Consider the following 21,456-nt stretch of genomic DNA (forward strand, 5'->3'; position numbering starts at 1 on the left):
ACATAGAAAAGCAAATGAGAAATGGAAATAGAGATTTTTCCCCGCTATGATACGCGTGATAACAAAGAAAGAAAGAAAGAAGAGAACGTATATAGCGTAGCGCAGCTGCGGTATCCAAGTTTAAAATTATATTCGCGTGGCGTCGACTTCCGTTGCTTGCACGATCCGAGAGATAAGGATCGCGCGCGCCTACCGTGACCACGGAACAGGGAACGAAAAGATAGCGGTACTGGTTGCGGAGGGTTATTGTGCGTTGATCGGTTACGGCTCATCAGCTGCCTCTATCTTCCTCGAAGGAGGAAGAGGAGGAGGGATGGAGGTCCCAAGGCGCCAACTTGGTCCTGTTCCGCCTTCGTCATGTTTCCCACCTCGCCTTCAATACGCTTCAACTTGTCTTGTCTCGCTTCGTTCAACCATCGGTTTCTTGATTAACCGTAAATCTTCAAATTACCTGCAAATACAAATTGGCCCGGCCCTTTCTACGCCAGAATTCGGGGACCCGTCCCCCATTTCGGAATTATTAATTCTCCTAAAATCGACGCGAAATATGAAAAGAATTTATAAGAATTTATAAGAATTTATCGCGTAAATACGGTTACGCTTTTCACTTGTAATAGTTTCGACCGCTAGTGGCGCTAATGTCGCAGCAATCGCAGCTCGCGCGTGCGTAGTGAATCGTGAAGAGTACAATTGTTCGATGCACGAACGAATCGCTGTTACAATCGTTTCGCCGTGCCAATTTATTATCGTCGTATGCGAACACGCGTCGTTGAGTGAAATAGAATTTGCGAGATACGAATGTGACGAGTTCATCGAGTCTTTACTCGATGTGATGGTGAAGTGAATCGTTTCCAAGGTGAGGAAGGGGGGAGGGGATTTTGGAAAATCGTTGTTGTTTCCAGATGGTAAGTGCAAAGGGATGTCCTGGTGGCGCGCAGGGGCAACGAGGACGGCGGATGAAAGAGGAAGGAAAGAGGTGACGGGTACGCGAGCCGGCGTAAGATTAATGGATCCCCATTGTCGGCATTTTTTCAAGCGTTTTAGGACTACTTTTGAGCGCAGGAGAGCGTCTCATTTTTCAAAAAGTCCGTCTCTCCTTGGGCCCCCATTTGCGACGGAAAAATCGCAATCGATTCGGCCCGCGCTAATGGTTCCGAATTAAGCGTGGCTTCGGCTAGGAGGAGGAGGCGATTCGTCCAATCTATGCCAGGTTACGCAAGAATTCGTCCCCTTCGTGATGCAACGCGGAATGTGTGACATTTGTGCAACGTCTGGTTGCACACGCTTCTTGGCTTCGCTTGGTTTAATCGAGAGTTTCTTGCTGCGGAGTGGATCTTACAAGTTCGAAATACGCTTCAAAGTTCTCTTCGATTTATAAAATATATAGGTCTTTCAAGTGTGTATCGACGTTATAAGATTAATTGTAACGATAATTTCGTTAAGGATAATCGAGATTGGACATAATTTCTACATTGTCAATATCTTTCTAATGTTAGCAATGTTATAATAGCGCCACAACATATTTATATTTCTTTCTCCAAAATTATATTAGAATCTTCGTAAATTACGTTAGAATCTTTAAAATAAAATAAAAAAAGAATCACACGACGTTCGAAAATGAAAAATTTATCTACATAAATGAAGTTACCATTTTCGATAATCGAGATTGGACAATTTCTACGCCTTTACATCGCCAATATTAGAATCGCGAGGCGTAGAATCTTTAAAATAAAATAAAAAAAGAATCACACGACGTTCGAAAATGAAAAATTTATCTACATAAATGAAGTTACCATTTTCGATAATCGAGATTGGACAATTTCTACGCTTTTGCATCGCAATATTCGTGTAGAATCTTCAAAATAAAATAAAAAAAAGAATCACACGTTCGAAAATGAAAAATTTATCTACATAAATGAAGTTACCATTTTCGATAATCGAAATTGAACAATTTCTATGCTTTTACATCACAATAGAATCCTCAAAATAAAATAAAAAAAAAGAATCACACGTTCGAAAATGAAAAATTTATCTACATAAATGAAGTTACCATTTTCGATAATCGAGATTGGACAATTTCTACGCTTTTGCATCGCAATACTCGCGTAGAATCCTCAAAATAAAATAAAAAAAGAATCACACGACGTTCGAAAATGAAAAATTTATCTACATAAATGAAGTTACCATTTTCGATAATCGAGATTGGACAATTTCTACGCCTTTACATCACAATAAAATCTTCAAAATAAAATAAAAAAAGAATCACACGACGTTCGAAAATGAAAAATTTATCTACATAAATGAAGTTACCATTTTCGATAATCGAGATTGGACAATTTCTACGCTTTTGCATCGCAATATTCGCGTAGAATCCTCAAAATAAAATAAAAAAAAAGAATCACACGTTCGAAAATGAAAAATTTATCTACATAAATGAAGTTACCATTTTCGATAATCGAGATTGGACAATTTCTACGCCTTTACATCGCCAATATTAGAATCGCGAGGATCTTTAAAATAAAATAAAAAAAATAATCGCAAAATGGAAAATCTATCTACACAAACGAAATTTTCGATTGAAATATCGGCTTGGAGAATATCTTGCGTCTTTCCACGACGTTTTGGAGAGCTTCCGGGCTTGGAGGAAGAATGTCACGGCTCGAGAGGGAGGAGAGGATGGCCGCTAACGACTCCGCGAAGCCGCGAAAGGTGATGAATCACTTTTACGACTCACTTACGACCATTCTTCCCCGATCCGAAGAGGAGGCCGACTATAAACGTACCTTTTTTCACCTCGTCCTCGGTTGGAACACCCGTGCCCGCAAATTACCCGTGTCAGGCGTAAATTGCTCGCGGGTCACGTCGCTAGATGCCGATAATTACACACCCTCTCCCTCCCATTTCTCTCTCCAACAAACTATCATCTTTTTCCTCTCGAACTTTCGTACGATATTCTCCAAATGTATATTCTCCAACAATTCTTTTTTTTTATTTGTCTTTCTTAAAATTTTTCTGAAAATTTTTCCCTCCAACAATATATACATATATATATATACACTCGTTTCTCGCGCTCATGTGGTGAAAAAACACGTGTTGTGTCGAGGCGGGGAGGCAGGGTCTGGAGGGGGGAGGCTGATTGCGCCTTTCAGCGGCTCGCGTCGATTCCGGACAGGAGAAGTCGGCGCTCGTCGCCTGTCGGCCGGCGAAAGACGCTCAATCAACGCTTTTTAGGATGGGCGGTGGTTTCCTCTCTCTCTCTTTCTCGTTCCACGGTTTCCACGGTCAATTTGGGCGAGTAAGATCGAACGACTTCCGATTCGATGTTTTTCCAAAAAATGAAGGAGAAAAAATTCCTCGAAGGACGAAGCTCCTCGATCGAATTTCAGCAGAGTTTTCAAAGGGCAAAGGGAAACTCGGAGGGAAAGCTCCCTTCGCGAAGGGAGAATCGTCCTTTGGACGGTTGATTACCACCAGCATTGCTTGGAAAGAAGGAGGTGACTGGGTTAAGGTCGGGTTAAACGGCAGCAGCATCCGTGACCTCGACAATTACCGATTCGACACCCTTCTGGAGTCACAGTTTGCATACAAGGAAAACGGTTCATTGTTCGGCCCTGAAGAAACGCGACCCAGAAATGTTTCTCCGGGCCTAATTGCTTCCCAACGACCTTCCCTCCTCCTCCTCCTCATGGCATCCCGGTGGGACGAATGTACGTTTAGATGGAAGAAGAAGAAGAAGAATGGAAATTGGAATTATTGGATCGATTCTACGTGAAAAAATTCTTTTTCGAATTTTGACGAAACGCGTAACGCGTCGAGTTTTTTCGCCTCGCTGGTTCGAAGTTGGCTGTGGAAGGAATAGGCAAAAGGAGGTAAAGAGGTTAGCGCTGCGCTCGCCTCGAGTATCCCCCCTCCTCCTCTTCTTCTGCTCTGCACTTACGTTTTTACGCGGCCTTCGCGAGAAAGCGTTAATTATTCCGTCCAGAAACCAGTGTATATTGTTACGCTCGTTGCTCGAGAATTAATTTACTTATCGGCCAAAAAAAGAAGGGAGGGGAAAAAACGAGAAGCAATTTTCCAGGCTGCGATATTAAGATATTCAATAACTCGCTAACTTTTTATCCTTCGATAAGAATTGATTTTTCGTGTCTCGCTCCGCTTACGATCAACACATCTATCATACTTTTTTAAAATTCTAATCAAACAACAAAGCAAACTTTTCTAACCGTAAATTGATAATCGAACACGTATTCTTTCCGGACAAATTTCAGGGAACAATCTTCCTCGCGCTTCCTTCCATCCCGTCCCCATTCAGAGGTGTCGAATCAAAGAGGAGGGGTTCGAACGGTCGAGGGGTGTCTCGAAGGTGTCCCCAGGAGGACAAGGTCCCTCTTTTCACGTCGACGAACGCGGGATCGTGACTCAGCAACGAAATAGAATCTCCGGGGAAACGCTGCCAACACCTCCTCGCGGCAATATACGGCAAACTGATGTCGCTTCGGTTCGAGGTTATGGACACGCGTGAATCCCGTGTCGAATCTCGTTGGACAAATATTTGGAATATATTGTGTGTACATATATATATATTCTGTGAAGCGCAGATCGATCGGTCCCCGAAGATTCCACGCCTCTTTCGAAACTCGTATTTCGAATCTCGTTTGTAATAAACGTTGGGAATAACGGAAGATGGAAAATGTTGCAAGTATCCCAGAGTTGAATTTTTTTGACGATTTCTAAAAATTAGTTAACAACGAGATAAAATCGACGATGAATTCGTTTCGAGCGAGCGTTGATTAGAGAAGTAATCGCTTATTACGTGGTGAGCTTACGTAATAAGCGACGAAGAGGTGGGGGGAAAAAAGGTTAGATCGATAAAGCGAATGATGTGTAATTCTTGTATTAAATTAACTCGATGTTTTTCTTCTCTTTTTTTCTTTGTGAATTAATTTTCCACAATGTAATTAACCGCAGTTACGAACGAGGATTTCCTTGTTATCATTCCTTGTTAATTCGTCGATGTAAATTAGCATGTACGAACGGATATACACAACTGCTGTAAACATTTTGATAACGTAGGAGGAAGAAAATGCAAGAAAATGTTTCCTTAAATAGAATTCGCACGTTCGAACGAGATGAACATCTACGATTTTGAAGAAAACTTTCTCCGGAAGAAAGCTCAGACTTCCCAAACGAATCTTTGCCTGTAAGAATCCTCGATCAATAATTAGAATAATTGGAGAGAAAAATCGAATTAGAAGAGATGAAATAAAAGTTTTCCTGTCTTCGGTAAAACTCATTCGTTCGAGCTTGTCCACAAATCTTGTCGAATGTCCGTAACAATTCCGTTCTATCGATTTTCGCCCGATATTAATCAATCGTGACGAAGAATTGGAAAGAGACTCTCATAGACGATATGCCACGAGAATTCAATATACTGATCGATCAATTAGAATAATTAAAAAGAGAAGCCTACTGATCGAAGAATTAGAGGGGGAAGGGGCAAATTAGAAAGAGAGAAATTTTCCTCCAATCTACTTGATCTCGTCGCGATCAACAAGTTAAAGGCGTAAATACAGGCCGGTAAATAAAGCGATGAAAGTGATAAATCGCGACGGTTCCCTCCTCCTCCTCCACCCGTAGCCCGTATCGCGTTATTAAAACTTTCGTAATGGCCGATAATAAGCGGAGCCGGGCCCGGGTGGATTGATATTAAATCGTAAACTACCGAGTTCCCATTTATCATTATATCACGGCCGGAAACTCGCCTCTGCCCGCTGCGAAACCTGGCCGAGGAAATTCCATCGGAACGGGTTTCCACTCGAGGAGGAAAGCCGTTTCCCTCTCGATTTTTCCTTTCTCTCTCGCTCTATCTATCTATCTATCCTTCTCGCGACTCGATTCGACGCAAATCGGTCGTCATCGAGGCGTCGCGTTCTTTCGAACGAGTCGTTGCTGGCAGAGGAATGGAAATGGAACGCGATATTGGAAGCAGTTTTTAGAATATATTTAATAGCAAAATTGATCAATTGATTTGTTTTCAATGCACTTCTCTCCTGTTTTAGGCGTTTTCCAAACGCAGAAGGAAGGAAAGCTCATCCTTGGCTCCCTCGGCACACGTGGCACGGCTCTCTCGCGATAATCGTCATCATGATCGGGGAGGGGGACAAGAGGAAACGAAGGGAGAATCGTCGTTGACGAACGCTGGAGGGGGATGTAAAAGGAGAGAGGGTGTCGTGGCCGGGAAAAGTGATTGATCGTGTTTCGCCGGAAGGGAGGAACGAAGAAGAAGAAGAAGGAAGCCGCGAAAACGAGAAGACAACGTCCGCGCCGACCCTCGCCACCCCTCGTTCCACGTCATCCGCAAGACCCTTCAGGAACCGTCCGGCAACCCCCATCGAGGTGGCGTTCCGTTCTCGAGCTCGAGTGCCGGCAAGTGGACCGAGAAAGAAAACTAGAAATAAGAGGAAAAACTCCTTCCCAAGTTCCCTCCACTCTTCCCTCCGCTCTCCTATGTGATAGCCTTCGTATAATCCGAACGTTTCTTGTTCGTAAAGATAGCCAGACAACTGGGGAACAACAGTGGAAGAAACGCTGCTTATATAACCATTGCATTTGTTATCCGAATGCTGGAAATTTTGGAAATTCTCCGTCGATAACAACGAGGTCTCGAGCGAGGTAAAAGTAAAACGCGAATCGAATATATATATATTTATTGCGAAGAGGAGCGAGAACAGTGTCGTGCCGCGCCGAGGCAAAACAGAGTGAGTGTGCTCTTTGTGTAATGACTCGGCGCTTTGCTCCACGCAGCTGATCGCGGGTAGACGTACTTGACCGAGTGCACCGAGTGCACACTTGTGGAGCACTAATATAAACACGCCCGGTGAAAGAACGCCCATTGCTTTCGACACACGGCTTGCGCAACCGGTATCCCGATTATTATCGTAGCACCCGTCAGTGGCTTCGATTCGTCGCGACAAACGCGTGAAACGAATCTTAAAATCCGAGAAATTCCCTATCCTCGCGGATTCTCGAGCCATCCTACTCTCGGCACACATACACGCGTGTATATACATGTATATACGTGCGAACGATACACGACAAGGCTAAACGGTCGATCGGGCCGAGCATTGACCAAGCTCGCGTAAGATGGATTTTCAGGAGGATGGAGGCGGGTTAAGGAGATCCGTAGGAGTGACTACATACCCGTTCTACGTACCCCTCGAGTGGTGGCCCCATAAGGGCACGGGATCCACGCTCTCCGTGGCAGAGGGGTTGGTCTCGCGGCCTCGAGGAGTGGGGGGCTCCGAGAGCCGAGGAGTGGGGATACCCCGGCACTCGGCGAACGGTTCGAAGCCAGCCGGCCTGGAAGGGAGCCGGGGAACAGAGTTGGCGGAGTTGCCAGACGGGTTTCTGCCGAGGCAGGACGAGCTCGCTTCCCATGGCTCTTTCTCACGGGGGCTCCGTTAAACCGACGGTGTTCGCCGATGTTTCTTCTTCTTCTCGTCGTGTCGAGTGCGAATCATATACACACCGTTCGATATACACAACCGCGTCCACGCGTTGAACAATATGGTTCGGATCGAGGCTCGAACCGTTTGAATTTCTCTCAACTTTGGATTAATATAATCGTACAATTCCTCCTCCATTTTTTCCTTCCGAGTGTGTGTTTTCGAGGACCGTGTTTTCGGGAGGGGGAGAAAGGAGAGTGAGATCGGAAATTGGGAAGAGTGCGCTCGATCGGGAGAACTTATTACAGTAAATGTAAAAAGGGAAGGAAGGAAGGAAGGAAGTGCGCGGAATCGAGAGTCGTCGGTGTTGGCCCGTCGCACGAAGAGAGAGAAGTTGGTGCACCTGCCGCAGTGATTCCCGTGGCGCCACTCACGTGTTGCATGCGTGCCGCGCTATCCATCATGGTCGCGGGCTGGGAGCGGCTCTGATTGGTCGCCGCCGCGGTCACGTGGTATGGTAATTGGGCTCCGGTGGGCGGGAAGGAGCGAACGAGGCCGCGGAGCTTGGTGGAAGATCGTAAAAGTGGCGGAAGGAGAGGAGAGGATAAGCAGCTGTCCACCGGGAGTCTGCTGCTCTCCGTGGTCTTGCTCTTTTCGCTCGTTTTTCCTTTCCCCCTTGCTCTCTCTCTCTCTCCCCCCCTCTCTCTCTGTCTATCCACCTATCTCTATCCCATTCTCTCTCTCTCCCTTTTCCGCCTTCGCCAGAGACTGACATCATCGGAGTGTGTGCGTGCGCGCGCGCGCGCGCGTATGTGTGCGTGCGTGCGTGTATGTGTGTGTGTGTGTGTTTGCCACCCTTTCCCTTCCGCTCGAAAAAGTCACCCCGACGGAGAGAGGGATGTCGGCCACAGTGCAGTGCGGTTCTGTTACAGTGTTCCGTTACCGCTTCTCGACTCGATGAATATCAACATGGAACCACCGTGTTCTCCTCTTCTATGAATTGAAACTAACTCGACCCGAGGAAGGGGGATCCCCGAACGCTTTTCTCCTCGACCGATTCGAGAGAGAGAGAGAGAGAGAGAGAGAAAAGAAAGAAAAGTGCGTTTGGAAGGAAGAAGGAAGGAAAAAAAAAAAGAGAGTGGTGGTATCGAAAGGGAAAGAGGGAGAAAGTATCGAACGATAAAAAAATGAGCTCGTTCCTGATGAATCCATCCACTGGCGGTGGATATCACCACCACCAACACCAACAGGCAGCGGCCAGCCACCATTTGGCGGCCACTTCGGTCATGGTGGACCCAAAGTTCCCACCCAGCGAGGAGTACAGCCAAAGTAATTACATACCGTCCACGGGAGCCGATTTCTTCCCTCCCGCAACCGGCCACCATCTTAATCACCCGCAATCCCATCAATTGCAATACGGATATCACCAGCATCACCACCAGGCAGCGTCCACCCCTTACGGCGCCTCCTCTGCTGTTCAGTTGAACGGCGGTTACGCGGGATACGGTGGCTACTACGGCCCCCATCATCCCCATCACCAGGTGCACGCCGTGCATCACGCGAGTTTGCATCCGCATCACCACGCGGTGGGCGCCCTGGCGATGCCGCCCGAGGCGCAGCAACCGCCCCTCACGTGCCCATCCTCGATGCAGCAGCAGCAGCAGCAACAGCAGAATCAGCAACAACCACCCGTGTCCGCGTCCACGGTGCTCGGAGCCACGCCGTTGTCGCCCGGGATCATGCAGAGTCACGTGCAGCCGCCGGACACCCTCCAGCATCATCAGCAACCCAGCCACGAGGCCACCGCCTGCAGCCCGCCTACTGCATCCGGCCAACTGCATCGCGACAATTCGCCCGATCTGCAACAACAATCGAGCGCAGGTCAGCACGTACAGGCCGGCCAGCAACAGCAGCAACAGCAACAGAGCCAACAACAGTCGCAGCAGCAGCAGCAACAACATCATCACGTGGAGGATGGATCCGATCAGGACGATGTGGAGGACGATCAGATGATGGACGGGTCGCCTGGAATGATGGAGGAGGAGGAGGAGGACGAGGAGAACGGAGACCGTGTGATTTATCCGTGGATGAAGAAGATTCACGTAGCTGGTGTCGGTGAGTTGAAAATTTTCAATGATATGTATATATATATATATATACATATTGAGATGGTCGTGTTGGTCCAATTTAGACGTTTGATAGAGGAGACGTTTTTAGAGTGGTAATCGTGTCAATTTCAAAGTCGAGGAGGGAGAGGCTAATCGGTCTTTGTCCGACGGAACGAGCGCCCGTCATGCGTCGTTTTACTTACTCGTAAAACGTATCGTTCGCTTCTTTCCACTTTCGCAGTTAGTTTTTTGCCTACTCTCTTTCTTCGCTCCCATCACACGACGAAGAATTCGGAAGCGAATTTAACTAACTGTTGCAACGCAAGGTGATGGGTTACAAGAAGAAGAGTGATGGGCCTCGATTTATCGTTGCACCTTTCCCTCTCGATCACCTGCGCGCGAGATTTTAGAAGCCTGTCCATTTACCGCTTATTCGGTCACGCCTGGTGTCGCTATTCTTCATCCCGTACCGCGCGTCAACTTGAGAAATAGCTAAGCGTTTAAGGACGACTCTGAACACGCGTTAGAAAAACGGACAAATCGACGGCAAGTTTGTCTTATTGTCGGGAGGGAGATCGATTGGTAGTCTGTCGATCGTAGACGATCGTACAACGCCGCTTCGATAATTCCCTTTCTCGTTTGCCACCTGATCCTGAGTGGTCCTTCCCAAAGAGGAGGAAGGAGTTCTTTCTTTTCTTCGCGTTAAAACCATCGCGTTTCATTCCAAGGAATTGCAAAGATTGATCTTAACGAGCAATTGTTCGAATGATTTCCAATTATGCGAATTATTTTTCAAAAAAATTTCGTCCATCCTGTGGCGAAACATCGATTTCAAACTTTATTCCGTGAAGTACACAATTGAATAAATAATTGTGGTGGAATATTCATCGTTCCATTATATAAATTTGCGTATTAACGTTTCCGTCGACAAAGCACTTCTTTTTTTCGAAAGGAAGGGAAAAGAAGAAAATGGTTGGTCGAAACGTATTATCCTCGGTTTCTTTACGGCAGGCGAACGGTTTTACTCGATACAGAGAGAGGTTGGAAATAGTTTATTGGGAACGTTTCGATAAAAATGGCGTGAGTCGAGGGTTCCTGTCCGCGGGAGGCATTTCGCAGAGGGATTATGAACGTTCAAAGGGAATTTTTGCAACGTAATATCCCAGAGAATTGGGCTGCCTTTGCAGCCACGAATTTCTATTCCCGGTTTTGACCGGGGAAAGTGGCTGTTCATTCCAGCTTGCAACTATTTTCGCTGTTAGCTCCGCTTCTATCCCGGATAGTATCGCCGCCGAATATCATAATTCATATTTCCAGGTATAACAAAAAAAAAAAAGGTGGTATCGCCGGTGAAAAAGAAACGTGCAGTGGGGCGTATATACGCGAAACGAGTTTTAAACGCGATTGTAACAATATCTTCTCTTTTCGCGTCTAAATTTCTTTGGAACGAAGGTATACAAGCGTATGATAATAATAAGGAAAAGTTTCGAAAGATATAGAATTTCGATTGCATCGAAAAGATACTGCAATTTTTCAAGCCTTTTGATCTACAATATATGTGTAATATATATATAAACAATGCATATTTTTAATAATTGTTGCAAGATGAAAAAAGATTTTGATATCTTTTTCTATCTTTATTTTACGAAAAAGTTCAATAAATTTAACAATTCTCACCGATTAATACTTTATTTCTATCTCAAAAAGTTCCAATTAAAAATCTATTTTACGATATAATCTATTTATTTGTGTAAATTGTAAAATATGTAAATTCAATCAATAGAAATACTTTTCCTTGATATGTCATATCATAACCTTTATTTCTTTCTCAATTCTATCTCAAAAAATTTTGTAAGATTTTCAAAATCTAAAAATCCTATCAATATTGTACAAAGGATTGAAAATCATAAATCCAACTAATAGAAATACTTATACTTGTAAGTCCAGTCCAATATTAAAGATATAAAAGATATAAAGATATAAAAAGAAAGAAATTCATAGCATAACCTTTACTTCTTTCAATCAACAATGAAATTTCATTCCCAGAAAACTGAATTAATTATCACTTTTTTTTTCTACCTCAAAAAGTTATAAAACTTTCAAGTGAAAATCTATTCTATCCATTCAATAGAAATATATTATAAATTAAGCTCAGTCCTATATTAAAAATATAAAAAGAAATAAATTCTTTCCTTGATATATATATATAACCTTTAAATCAACAATTTCATTCTTGATTCAGAAAATTGAACCAATTATTACTTTATTTCTGTTTCAAAAAATTATATAAATCCAATAGAAATATTTACAAATTAAACTCAGTTCAATATTTATTTGATAAAATTTATATCATAACGTCTTTCAACCAACAATGAAATTTCATTCCCAGAAAACTGAATTAATTATCATTTTGTTTCTATCTCAAAAAATTTTAAGACTTTCAAATAAAAATCTATTCTATCTATCAAATAGAAATATATCATAAATTAATCCCAGTCCAATACCAAAGACATAAGAAGAAACAAATTCTTGGTATGATTATACTCTTTCAAGCAACAATGAAATTTCATTCCCAAAAAATTGAACCAATTATTTATTTCTTTATTATTTTATCTCTACTCTCAAAAAATTCTAAGCTCTCAAATGGGAATATAATATTTACAAATTAAATTCAATAGTAAAAATATAAAAAGAAAGAAATTCCTTCCTTGATATAATTCCATACATGATATAACCTCTTTCAACCAACAATGAAATTTCATTCCCAAAAAACTGAACCAATTATTACTATAATTCTACTCTCAAAAACTTCTAAGATTCTCAAATGGGAATCTATCTCATCTATCCAACACAAATATTTGTAAATTAAATTCAATACTATATAAATATAAAAAGAAAGAAATTCTTTCCTCACATATATTACGCCATAACGTTTACCTTTTTCAACAATGAAATTTCATTCCCAGAATAGAATCTTCTCCCTTCTTCGACGAGCTCTTCGAGACGGATCTACTCTACGAAGAGGTCGTGTCATTTTTATCGTCAGCAGTATCATTTTCGCGCGCAACATGATCCTCGTTCGAGTTCGACGTCCAGCAAAGTCTGGTATGCGCGTCCGTCGGCCTGTCGAGCCGGACTGCAATCTCTCTCCCTTCTGAACCGCTGTTACGAGGGACCGTCGGTCAGCCTCGGAATGGAATGCGTCTGCACAGATTCTAAACCGTACTCGGTGCCGTGGTGCTTCCTCTATCGTGGCTCCGGACCACCAAGAAACGCTTCTAGGCATTCGAGGATTGACGTTTGTCCGTGATACGGGCAACGGATCGATGCACGAGCGCCATCACCTTCGTTTCGTTCCGAGTCGACAAGAGAGATACGATGCTACGCTTTGATATAGGATCTCGTGGTGGAAATGGTTAATCGTTGGTGAGAGGAAATTAGGATGGAAATTAATAATAGATGTTAAAATATTGGATTAATGGGAAAAATTGAATTCTGAAATATGGATGAAAGATATTATTTGATATTTCGACGGATATCGTAAAGATTGATCAGAATAGAGGGCAGGCTCGTGCCGAGAAGCGGAATGTAACTATGCGCGAACGAGAGAAGGATGACGATAGTTTGCAATATTGGATAAAGAAAATTGAAATCCAAACGTTAATCCAAAGATTTTACGAACAACTTATCCGAATGCTTTTAAAATCCGGCAGCAGATCTATCTATTCGAAGATCCTTCGCGATTGATTCTATTATTTGCTCCCTCGAGTAAAATTAACCTCAAATCGTTTATAAAATTATATCATTTCCGTTTTTCGTTATTTGAGAAGAGAAGTAAATTATTAACCAGAGGAGTGGAAGAAACTTTAATTATTACGTTACTCGATTCGTCGCGTCGAATTTACTTATTTGCATCCACCAATTTTTTCGCCTCTTTATTACGATCGCCTGCCAAGCAATTCAATCCAATTTCGACGATCATCTGGCGGCACGGCCTTGAAACAATCGGTCTCTGCCGATTGCGAAATCTAGAGCCGGTCGTTCCACGCGTCTCTTGAAGAAACGTCGTTGCACGTGTCGTACTTTTCTTTATCCGTATACACAGATATATATATCATATATATGTTCCACAAAGATATGTTCGATCGAGACAACAGCGCAAGGCTTAAAATAATTACCGGTTGTCACGTCAGTCGAAGCACGAGTTTCTGGAATTCGAAACAAAATTTTCAACCAACGTCATAGATCAAAAAACTTGCTTCGACGTTTAAGTAATCAATTACCTGTTAATTTTCTACTACTCGTTTATACATACGTATACATGTTTCTTTCTTTTCTTTTTTTAATGGATAAGCTATTTTGGGACTAAATTGGGGAAAAATTACACATTTTATTACGCTTTCCACTTATTCTTCCATTATTATCGTGGAAATTATTCGCCGAATTATTCTTGCCTCTGTTTATTCCCGATAAATAAAAAAATATCGATTCTCGCGTATTAAGCAAAAAAAAAAAAAAAAGAAAAAAGAAAAAACTTATACGCGATAGCATCGGCGTATAATTGCTTGTATAATTGCTCGGGTATTTGTGCTGTGCTACTTCGTAATAATAGACGAGGTCGAAGCCATTTACTTGATATTTACTTTAAAACTCGATGTCGTCTAAAAAGGAAAGAAAGAAAGAAAAAGCAATTTTGTTTATCACAAGCGATGGATTCTTTTTTTTAAACAAGTTTAATTATACAACTTTCGGACCGCAGTATCGGATCGAGTTAATTTTAATATTTAGAAACGCTTGCGTCATTTCATCATTGTCATAATTCACGGGAGAATTTCAATTACCCCCTTTACGAAAAAAAGAAAGAAACCACAATTTCTCACTCGTCTGACGCGGTCGAAACACCAGCCGTAAAAACGAGAGCGAAAGAAAGGAGCACCGGTCGAAATTAACACCGCCCCCGATCACTGTTTCGATTTATTTCAGCGAACGGCTCGTACCAGCCCGGGATGGAGCCCAAAAGGCAGAGGACCGCGTACACGAGGCACCAGATCCTCGAGCTCGAGAAGGAGTTCCATTACAATAGGTACCTGACGAGACGGCGGCGTATCGAGATCGCTCACACGCTGGTCCTGTCCGAGCGGCAGATTAAGATCTGGTTCCAGAACCGTCGGATGAAGTGGAAGAAGGACAACAAGCTGCCCAACACGAAGAACGTGAGGCGGAAGAACGGGACTGGGGGCCAGGCGGCGCCCTCCGCCGGCAAGTCGTCCAAGGCGGGGGCGTCGAGCAGGGGGCCGAAACTGGCGGCCGGGAACGGGAACAACAACAGCCAGAGCAGGAAGAACAACAACAACTCGCCCTCGATGGCGGACGGGGGGATGGACTCGAACGCGTCCCAACAGCAACAGCAGCAATTGGGCCTCTCGGACCCCCTGGCACCCGACGTGCACGCCGCTCTTCCGCATACGAGCGTCGTCCACCCGAGCTTCCAAGGCCACCCGCACCCCCTCGCCCACCTCCAGGCCCAGCTGAGTCACCACCACGTGACCGGGATGATGGAGGGGCCCCCGGGTGGCGGCCCGTTGGGCCACATCGCCTCCGGAAGCATCAGCCCCCTCGCCCCCGCCACCAGCCCCTCCGCCTCCCTCCAGGTCTCTGCGCCCATCCACCCGCCCCCGATCAAGTCCGACTACGGCCTCACGGCCCTGTAACATCCGCCCCTCGAAAGGAGGCAACGCGAGTCGAACTCGACCGAGGCCCTCGACGTGCAAGGCTTCGTCGCCGTTTGGTAGCCGAGAATCGTGAATCGTGATGACGATAACGGGCTTCGTCGCTTTGTTCGGTTAGATAGGCGAGGCGATGACATTCGAAGGGAACGATCGCTTTTCCCCCTCAGCCTGCTTGTCGTCCTATCCAATCATCTCGTCTCGAAGCCTCCTTCGCGTGCGAGACACCTCGAGGAAGGTAGAGCTTCCCTTCAAGTGTGAGCGACGGGGTGGGAAGAATGTTTGGAAGGGAACGCGTGAAAATTGTTCGCTCCTCGTCTCGAATGTTCTTTTCTATTTTTCTTTTCTTTCCCTCTCGAGAAGGAGGATGATGGAAGACGGCGGGGAATCGAAGAGAAAACTGTTCGTTTCGATTCGACTCGACGTGTACGTGTACATATACACACACATGAGCATACGTGTATACACACGCATACACACACACACACACACACACGTAACGCATGTATATAGCCGTGTAAAGAAAGTCGTCTTATCGCTATGTGATTTAAGTGCGTCGTATTTCGTATGTATAATTGCGTAAGTGTGCAAGCGTTTTTAGCCTTCTTAAGTAATTTCGATAGGGAGCCACAATTTTAAACGCAATTTTACCATACGTTTTTCGTTCACGCGAAGGAAACGTATACGATGTGATGCCCGTATTATTCCACGCGCGAGGAAACAGGCAGAGATGGCTGGGGAGGGGGGAAAGAAAAGGAGAGAGAAAGAGAGAGAAATTAGAAGATAATCGATCGTTGCTCGCTTTCGCGTTCGCAAAATCCTCCGGACGTAATTTCAATTTACGCGGAGAGAAACCAAAGTTTCTTTTTCGTACAGTACATCGAGTATATCTTTCTAACAAGGGGGGAAGAACGAAAAGATGCTCTTCTAATATCTCGTCCCCTCTCCTCCCAAAAAAGAGTATACGATCAAACGTCTGGAGGGTTCCTCTTTAATTTGTCCAATCATCGTTAGTTTTACCGACGGTCTCTCTCGGCCCGACCGACAGAGTAGCCAACGGTTCGTCGTCCCGGCGCAAAGTGGAAACTTCCTGCGCTCGTCAGACACCGCGCGCAGCGACAGGCAGAGAGGAATACTTTCCACGGGCTCACTGCTTATTGTAAATATATATAGCGATAAATATTTCGTCTATTTTTATTCGAGAGAGAACGACCAATAACGGGGATATAGATTAAGAAAGGGGAAAAAAGGAAGGAGGGGGAAAGGCGAAAAGGCGTTCGTGTTCAGAGGGGAGCGAAGCTCTAATCAAATTTGAAACATGCACAGAGTCGCTGTGACGATATACCAAAACGATGTTTTATCGGTTTAAATATAGGATTCGTAGAGGATATTAATTAAAAAAAAGAAAAAAAAAAAGCGTCGATGAGCAACCTGGATCATCGTTCTTTTCGAAATATTTCTTCTTCGAAATATTCTTCGAACGGGCGAACGACGAAGGAGACCACGCGATATTGCACAATTATTTCTTCTTTTTTCGGGAATAATAAATCGTGGATGTTGCACACGAAATGATAATTTGTGATAATAACGATGTTTCGGGAGAAGAAACGTAGCGGAAGAAATTAATCTTCTATTTAATCGAGAATTGATCTTTGGGGAAAGAGCGAACGATTCAGGTTATTCGTCGAAGATGCGAAATGAGAAGCGTTTGCCCGTGAAATGTTTGGACGGAGCTGGGCAATCTAGCGTGTAATTAGTTAACAGTTTTAAGCGAGAGAAGAAAATACAAAAAAGAGAAAAAAATAAAAAAAAAATAAATAAAAAAGTAATAAATAAATAAGCGCACGAATTCAACAAAAGAACAAAAGTGTTCTACTTAAGTGTGTTATTATTATTATTATTATATTCCTTGATGATCATTCTAACGATAATTGTATATAGCCTGTACGATAATTTGAACGTATTTGGGCACAGTACGATGCTTTATGTTTATATTGATTAAGTAGGGACAAGATCAAGATACAATCGTGAAGTAAAGTGAATCAATAAATAAATGTTTCGTAATTTACAATTATTTTCTCTTCAGAGATCAATAGAGAGTTTAATCATGAATTAAAAAAAAAGTATACTTATCGTATGCTTACTCGATTGGAAAAATTTGGAATCGAAATTTCGGCCGGAGAAAAAATTTTTTAATTCTCTTTTTATTATTATTATTATTATTATTATTATTGTTATAGAAATTGATTCAATAATCGGTTTACAGTTTAGAAAATCCGACGAAAGATTCCAAAATTTTTCAAATTTTTATTTTTATCCCTCTTTCTCTCTCTCTCTCTCTCCCCCTCTCTCTTTCTCTCTCTCTCTCTCTCCCCCTCTCTTTTCCATTTTTCTCTCGATTAGATGATAACTCGATCCCTCGACTAATTTTCCACGAATATGTATTGTTTTGCTCGCGTTTCCTCCTTTTCCCTCCCCTCACCGCCTCGTTATCGTCAACGCGTGAAAAATGGACATTTCGGTTATTATAGATTCATTATTATCCCGCTTATTTTTTTATCGGTTATTTTTTTTCTTTCCGCACGACACATCACTCGCGCGGGAAACAAACGATAGCCGAACCGGAGCCGAGGTAAACTTGTTAGTTGACGGCGTTGACAGTATCTCATCCATATTACGTATGTAAAGTATGCGCGCATATATTTACCGGTTTACACGGTGGTGTCCTCCGCGCGTGTAATAAATCATTTCCCATTTCGAGAAAGGAGGATGCCGTCGATGGAGAAGGAAGAAAAAGAAAGAAAAAAAAAAAAAAAACATCGGCGCAGGAGATAATGCGTAATTCTATGAATCATGGAACAACCGATAAAGCCGAAGCGACGCTACCGTTATACCGTTCGACCGTCGCCTCGAGTGGAAAAAATTGACGCGAAAACATTCCCTTCGAAGTTCGAAGGGGAACGAAAATCGGGATCGAAAATTAATTTTCTCAGAGAAAAAGGAACATCCAACCGAGAGTTGGATCGATTTCTTGTAACGAGGCTGTATCGAGCCACGCGAGAGAGCTCGTGCACGATTTACGAGCGTGCAGTGGACAATTGGGTTGCAGAAAAAAGGGGTTCTCCAAGCGTTGCGCTGTCTCGTTGGAGCGCGATGCGTGCGGCGTTGCCGTGGTCGCGCATGCGCGAGCCTGCGGCCGGCGGGGCGTGGGGAGGGCGAGGATGGGTAGGGGAGGGGGATATGCCGCAGCAGCCTTGGAAAGAAGGGTGGCACCCGGAAAGCGAATGAGGGGCCGGCTGCACGACCCTGCCTCCGCCCATGCAACCAGCAGCCCGGCCAACAGCCGAGATAACCTGCTACCACCCAGGATCGAAAGTTGCGTTCCTCCCTCGCTTTCTCGTTTTCATTCCAGTTTTCTGGAATGATCCAGACGCAACGATGACGCTGGCTGGAATATCTTTTCCTGCGTTACGAAAACACTGATCTTCTTCGTTAAAAAAACGTTGAAAGGAATTTAGAATTTCTAACTCTCTCGGATTGGAAAGGAAAGAGAAATAAAAAAGGAAAAAAAAGCAGAATGTGTTTCTCTATGTGCAAGCTCCGAAGCTGTCGTCCCCTTTCCTGCCTACCCGTTTCAATTGACATTAATTTGCGGAGGCTACACCGTGGATCTGTCGCGGATCACGTGGTAAAAAGCAACGGGAACCAGCGGTAGACACGGATTACCAGCAAGGCCCTCAGACAGAGGAGGAAGGAAGCGCGCAAGAGCAGCGGCTAATTGCAATATCTAACACATTAATCCTCTATCCACGACCCACCTTCTCTTCCTGCCCCTGAATACCCTTACAAGCGTGCTCTCGGATATAGATTGTGTTGGGCGTGAATTAAGGCCGAAACAGGCTGCTGACCAGATCTTCGAGAAATTAATCTCCTCGTGTACACCTATTCCTAATAAATTCGAAATGGACCAATTGGATCGTTAAACCAATTCTCTTCTACTTTGAACATTCGCGGTTGGACGTAAATGAAAGTGAGGCGACGCAACGAAGGATAATAACGAAAAATCTCCAAGAAGGACCATCTCCAATCCCAATTTCCTCTCTCTCTCTCTCTCTCAAGGGCGTAATGACACTCTCTTCCTCTTATCGGATCAACCTTTGCCGTAGATTGTGACCCGTATTTTCCGGCAACGTCGCGCCACCTACGCGTTCCAGATTCGTCGCGGCAAAGACAAATGGCCCCGCAATGGGGTACGGCCTCGCAATCGGCCGATCTCTACAAGCTGTACCACGCACCACCGGTGTGCGGTGGGTGGGCCAAACGCAACGCGAAATTCGCGCCTCCTCCCCTTCCTTCCCTTCAGAGATCCACGCGGCCACACACCTCGTCGTCGTTGCGTTGCGCAACAAAACGGAAATTTTGCAATTCGGTTTTCCAAATCGAGAGTTATTTTGAATCGCTCGATCCGGTTCGAAAACGATAAAATGTCCGTTTGCAACAAGTTTTTCATTCTCGAGAATTTAATTTCTCGGTATTTCTGATTATTTGGAACTTAGGATACGAAGAAAATGATAAGAAGTACTCGTTGTCTCTTATTATTCGGAGATTACGAGTATCGTTGCTCGGTTGAATTCGAAAATGGTTTTTCGAGGAATTTTTATTCTAAAAACGAATAATATTCGAAGATGTAGGAAAATGATGTGGATAGAGTACGACGTTCATCTACGAGGAATACGTTCAAGAGAAATTGAACTTGAATTCACCGTAAGTACGTTTGCACCCTATGCAATCTGTTCGATGGAAAAATTCGAAAATAAGAAAAATAACATTCGAATCTTTTTACAAGAAATATCTTCAAGATGCAATCTGTTCGAAAAAATAATATTGATTCGAAAAATGATGTAAATAAGCTAAAGTGCACAAGTTTTCATTATATTTGCATTATCGGTCGATCGAAAAATTCGAGAAATTCAAAAATAATGATTCGAATCCTTTTACAAGAAATGTCTTCAATCTGTTCGATTCTAAAATTCGAAAAATGATGCAAATAAGCTAAAGTGCACAAGTTTTCATTATATTTGCATTATCGATCGAAAAATCGGAAATAACAAAAGTAACATCGATTCGAATCCTTTTACAAGAAATATCTTCAATCTGTTCGATTCTAAAATTCGAAAAATGATGCAAATAAATATATTTATAAGAAATATCTTCGAGAGTTTTCGAAACTTTGCTAAAGTTTTCATTATATTTGCATTATCGATCGAAAAATCGGAAATAACATGGATTCGAATCCTTTTACGATAAATATCTTCAAAAATTCGAATTCACCACAAGAAGATAAAATTGATTCGAAAAGTGATGAGGCGCTATATATCCATTCACAAACGCACCAAGTGCTCTCGAAACTTCTTCGAATTCACCCTACATTTCGATACGTTTGCAATCTGGATCAGAAACGTTCTGGATCGAAAAATTCGAGAAGTAAGTCGATTCGAGGGATCCCCAATTATGCGTAATTGGGGGGGAAGGAGGGGGGATTAACGAGTCACGAGTCCATTTATCAGGGCTCGTAATTACAAAGCATCTCTCTCTCTCTCTCTTTCTCTCATTTCCCACCCCTTCTCACCGTGGCGCGTTCATCGCGTCACTTTACTGCTCGCTGACTGACATCCCCCCAGAGGCAGTTTCGCATCTCAAATACACATTAGGCTGTAACTAAAGATAACAGGAGGCCCGTGTCGTCGATTGGGGGAGCCGGTGAAATTAGAGAGCCGCAGACACCTCGTCACCCCGATGCTAATCATATTACAACAACTTTGTATTAGCAACAAGAAGAGAATTGTGAATAAAGATTTTTAAAATCGTATATATTTTTATAAAGGAAATGTCGTCACGTGGGAGGAAATACAAAAGTGGGAAATAATGGGAGATGCGTGTTTCTCGATCGTTTTGCAACCGCTCAGCGGGGTTGTCCACTTTATCTGAACAGGAAGTGTTCGCCTCAACGGGAATTCCTTCAACCCGCGTCCTCATAAATCTTCCAATCTACTCGAAAAGCTACCGCATGCCAGCAGCGGCATCCGCCAAGAACGTATCCACCAAGAATTGAAGTTGAAATCGAATCAGCAACAGACGCGGTAATTTTCCAACGAGCCTTTTCAGAAAGAGAAAAAT

At 43.6% G+C, this 21,456-nt stretch overlaps 1 protein-coding gene across 2 annotated transcripts; it reads left to right on the top strand.

The window, feature by feature from the left end:
* Positions 1 to 6,734: 6,734 nt before the first annotated feature.
* Positions 6,735 to 17,343, top strand: LOC108000493 (homeobox protein Hox-A4). 2 transcript variants are annotated; one of them, XM_062086799.1, is made up of 3 exons: positions 6,735 to 7,957; positions 8,378 to 9,560; positions 14,537 to 17,343. In XM_062086799.1, exons 2-3 carry the CDS (start codon positions 8,633 to 8,635, stop codon positions 15,262 to 15,264), a joined length of 1,656 nt encoding a protein of 551 aa, XP_061942783.1. In that variant the 5' UTR covers positions 6,735 to 7,957; positions 8,378 to 8,632; the 3' UTR covers positions 15,265 to 17,343. The 2 variants fall into 2 exon arrangements, with proteins under 2 accessions (XP_061942783.1, XP_061942782.1); XM_062086798.1 differs by having other exon boundaries at positions 7,954 to 9,560.
* The last annotated feature ends 4,113 nt before the right edge of the window (positions 17,344 to 21,456 follow it).

This window comes from Apis cerana, linkage group LG16 (genome assembly GCF_029169275.1).
Source record: "Apis cerana isolate GH-2021 linkage group LG16, AcerK_1.0, whole genome shotgun sequence".
In the NCBI taxonomy this organism is placed as follows: domain Eukaryota; kingdom Metazoa; phylum Arthropoda; class Insecta; order Hymenoptera; family Apidae; genus Apis; species Apis cerana.